The following is a 4,637-nucleotide window of genomic DNA, read 5'->3' as shown; positions in this document are numbered from 1 at the left end:
CTTTAACCTTATCTAAGTCGCACTTTATGGGTTTGTGAGATTCCAATGCAGAAACGGTGCCTCGCCAGCACCAAAGCTAACGAGAAACCTAAGAAAATGCAAATTATCATTGTCCCACCGCGAATGCAGCGGTCCACACCCGCATCACTTATCCGACGACATAGGAATGCGCCCATCCCGACGGTCGCTTCCTAAAAATCGTCGATCTAGGCATGCCACGCAATCAACCTTGATGATTTATGGGCTGGTGATCTGATCTGGATCACAGAAAATGGCAGGCGGATTCCGCCGTTTGTAAATGCCGAGGCTCATCATTACGGAGGACCATGGAGGGGCGCTGGTGCATTTGCAGGTGCAAGACGGACCATCCTGCTTGTATAAATAATTGTAACACGATTACATCTGCATTAGAACACTTTACATCATGAAATTAGTAAGTAGTCCATTTTTCAGTAAGTTTGTGCTGGTGTTTAGGTTTTATAGTTCCGTTTTTCCTCTCTGGTAAGAATATTGATTTCGATTCCGTATTCACAACGCCCAATATATATCTTAAGGGATGAAAATAATAAATAGTAATGGATATAACTCTAAAAAAATCGAACCAAGCATATTTTTTTTTTTAATATAACCTGCTACTTAAAATATTCTTATTTGAATTAACATTTAATCAAAAAAATAATTAATTTTAAAGCGATTATAATATTTCCTTTAAATTACAATGTATTAAATATCAAATATTGCTGTAAACTTTTACTTAAAGGAAATCCTTATTTATCCGGAAATTTTCATGGTGACTGTTTTAAAACTTTCGAGAACAGGAAGGTGAATAACCTCGCGGTAAGTTGGTATATTATAGCAATGCAATTGGACCAAATATAACGTATATTTGGTATTCAGTGCTCAAATGGTAGATGTTACAAATCTAGTAGTGACGGAAATCATATATTTACTTGTACTGTATTTTATTTTCTCTGAATTCGTCTTCAATTCATAAAATATGCTCTGCAATTTCTAGCAGACCTTTCACTGAACGTGGGAAATCATTTACTCTTGAGTTTAGTATGTATGTGTTCATAAAATTTACATATAAGGAATATATGTATAATACTTATCCGAAATTAACTGAAAATGTATGTTTGCTCTTCCTATTTATCCACTTGGACAGCAACGGGAAAGAAATGCGCGAGTAGATAGTAAGAGCTTAAAGCATTTATTTAAAATTTGTCTGTTCGTAGTTTGAAGAAAAATGCATATAAAGCGCGTCCAAAATAGAAAATTGTAAAAGCGGTTATATGATTTTTACTATTTGTTGCTTTAGGTACGAAATGTAATGTCTGAAGTCTATAACAAAATGTAAATTGGAACAGTATATCACATTGCATTTTGTGTCTATATATTTTTCATATTTTTGAGATTCTTCTATTACGTCTTTAACAAACCGCTCGAAATCTAAAGAATTCGAACAACTGTTCGAATTCTTAACGTTTTGCTATATGTGCTGTTGATATCTTCAGAAGGAATCGAAAGTTTACTCCTGACGAAACTCCACGAAGAGTAACGTAAATTATAAATCCTTTGATCAAATCAAAGTTTAACATCCCCTGTAACTTCATTTTCCCACGTGTCTTGTATTATTATCCTTGAATCTGTAGCTAAATGCTATTTCCTCTATCCTCATATTATTCCTTCCATTCTTCTTCATCGACAATTTCCACCACCAAAGAAATCTATTAGTGTCTAGGTACTTTAAACTGATTGTAGTTCAAGAAATATTTATCAATAATGTACAAAACTGTCTAGTATATACGGAAAGTCCCCATGTTTCATCGGCAGTTACGTGAGAGCGATAAAGTCAGTCCGAGAAATCCGTGCGATAGAGAAAGATGGCTATAATGAAGGCGTCTAATAGTCACCGCCCTTCGACAAATAAGAAGTGGATATTATTTGTGGAAGGGCGAAAAGGGCGGTGACTATGAGACGCCTTAATTATAGCCATCCTTCTCTATCGCATGGATTTCTATGGCTTACTTTATCGCTCTCACAGAACTTTAGATAGACCATCGGTACTTTCCTACCCTGTATAATAAACTCTAAGTATTATTATTATTTTTGCAGGTCATTTTCACCACCTTGGTAGGTGTAGCGATCAGCGCCCGCCTAGACTCATATCTACCTCCTTTGGGTGGCGGATTCGGTAGAGGAGGCGGATTCGGCGGCGGCGGCGGCGGCGGCGGAGGTGGGGGCGGTTTTGGAGGTGGTTTTGGCGGGGGCGGTTACAGTGGGGGCCCACAAATCCCAATTCTAAGGTAAGGAAAGGATTATCTAAGGCTCGTGTGTGGTTATTACCCAAAATAGTAATAAATATATGTATATTCGTATAAAAAATAAATAAAATACGATTATACTCGGTTCCAGACTGGACAACAACCCCAACCAAGGCGACGGCAGCTACAGCTACGCCTACGAGACCGGCAACGGCATCGCGGCCCAGGAGAGGGGCTTTTTGAAAGGCGTCGGACCGGAGGGAGCCCAGGAGGCAGACGGATCCTTCTCTTATACGGCGCCCGATGGCCAGAGGATAAGCTTGCAGTATGTGGCAGACGAGAACGGTTTCAGGCCGGTTGGATCGCACTTGCCCACACCCCCGCCTATACCGGATGCAATCCTCAGGTATTTGTTAAAAAATCGATAAAAAAAGTTGCGGAAGTAGGGATGTCGACGTTAATAATATTCACTCGTTTAAGATGAGAGTATCAGCGGCGCAAAATACAGAAAAATTGATGTAGTTTCAAAGTTAGGATTTTTAAACACGGAAGAAGTCAATAACAATCATACGCTGTTAGAAACTACTATGTTTTGCAATTAATTTGTCACATTTGAAATAAAAAATAAGGAAAACGAATAATATTCCCCCTAAGTGTAATCTTTACGTATATGTCATTGCAATCAAATAAAATGTTAGTTCATTTTTTTAGAGAAGAGAGATAGATATAAAAATATGTCAGTACATTTCTTGCTGTTTTTTTGCGAGTCGTTCTCAGTTGTCCTGTTATTTATTATCATGACATCTGCCAGTGTCGCAGGACAGGGAGTTTTGGGACATCTTTTTAAAACTTATTTAAAAAATGTATTTATTGCTTATTTATTTGTTTACCTTTTTTATTATTGACAATTATTATTATTTAATTATTATCTGCTGTTTGATGTAAAACTGAACCATTAAGCCATACAGCTTTCTCTCGAGTTTTCTATTAGTTAAATTTTTGGTAAGATCAACCGTTTTTAAGTACATTTAGTTTTAAATCCCGGACTTATTGTTCTAATTTTTCCAATAAACGAGAATCAAAAGGATTTTGTCAGTAAAAAATGAATACGAATCTAAAATTTTATCGCCCTGTATCTTGGTAAGATCAAAAAACGTCTCACATCGACTATAACTTTATGTCACATTTTTATGGAATCGCTTACATAATGATTTTTTAAATGAATTTGTAAGATCTATACCTACATCAAACAACCAAGAAGCAATATTTTGAATGTTGTGCAAGAAACTATCATCTCGCTGAATATAGCTAAAACAGTCCATTGTTGTAAATAAGGATACAAAAATTCTATCACCGTTTTTTCAAATACCTGAGATCTTTACCTTTTACAATCACATATTAGAAAAATCAAAATTACGCTTCATATAAAGAAACTTGTTTCGATTAATAGATATATTTCAAGATGTATGGCGGTGTCGCAACAGACTAGCTCTTCTTATTGACGAGGATTCTTATGAAACCAATCAGTGTAGCAATTAGCAAGTAGATATGAAATAAAAGTAAATTATATGGTAAACCGAATTTCACAATCAAAGCACTCTCTTAGCTTCCATATTCGTGCCATAAAAACGTCGAGACCAACTTTCAGGCTTCACTTTTCCCACCAAAATAAACAAAAAAAAAAACAATTAATGATTTTTCCTAAAACTGTTATTTAAAGGCTTTAAATTTTCAAACTTTCTGTAATACCTGATTGTTAAACAGTTAGAGCGAAATAATTTACTTTTATGGTCCGCTACTGACAAGCACCTGACAGGGTTTTGAACTTTCAATCATAAATCGTTGATTCTACTACTTAAATAAAACTCAAGGGACAAAAATGTTTTGATTGGAAATAATCCCACCAGATTTGCAATTAGAAATTTCTCCGTAACGTGTCAGTAATAAATTTTTTGATAATTAAAATTCCTCTAACTTTCATTGCCGACGCCACTGATCAGTATGTTCAAACCCTGACTGAATTCACAGACGAGACAAGCTTGTTTATTACATGTACTTTTCAGATCTCTTGAACAAAACAGGCTAGGAGGCGGCGGTGGTTACACAGACGACGGAGACGACGGCCAATATCGACCTGGAGGCGGCGGTGGAGGTGGTGGATTTAGAGGATATCGGTACTAAACAGATCTCGTTTACAGTTTAATTAGCCAGTACGCCACAATATGAATAGATTTTTTAATAATGATTATAATTATTAGTGCTCTATCTGATGGATGACAGATTATGTTTAAGAACCTAGGTATATCTTTATAATTTATTATTACATATCACTTACTGTAACTCTGTAATTGCTGTGAATTGAATATTTTCATA

The 4,637-nt window shown here is 35.9% G+C and overlaps 1 protein-coding gene across 1 annotated transcript; it reads left to right on the top strand.

Annotated features, from left to right (window-relative positions):
* The first annotated feature begins 397 nt into the window (after positions 1–397).
* LOC108905568 (pupal cuticle protein 20-like) lies at positions 398–4,637 on the top strand. Its single transcript, XM_018708510.1, has 4 exons — positions 398–433; positions 2,116–2,306; positions 2,416–2,670; positions 4,328–4,637. The coding sequence occupies exons 1-4, from the start codon at positions 425–427 to the stop codon at positions 4,443–4,445; spliced, it is 573 nt and encodes a 190-aa protein (XP_018564026.1). The 5' UTR covers positions 398–424; the 3' UTR covers positions 4,446–4,637.

Source organism: Anoplophora glabripennis, unplaced genomic scaffold (assembly GCF_000390285.2).
Source record: "Anoplophora glabripennis isolate ALB-LARVAE unplaced genomic scaffold, Agla_2.0 scaffold53, whole genome shotgun sequence".
Taxonomy (NCBI): domain Eukaryota; kingdom Metazoa; phylum Arthropoda; class Insecta; order Coleoptera; family Cerambycidae; genus Anoplophora; species Anoplophora glabripennis.
Note: the sequence above shows the minus strand (reverse complement) of the source record. Positions and strands in the feature narration are given on the sequence as shown.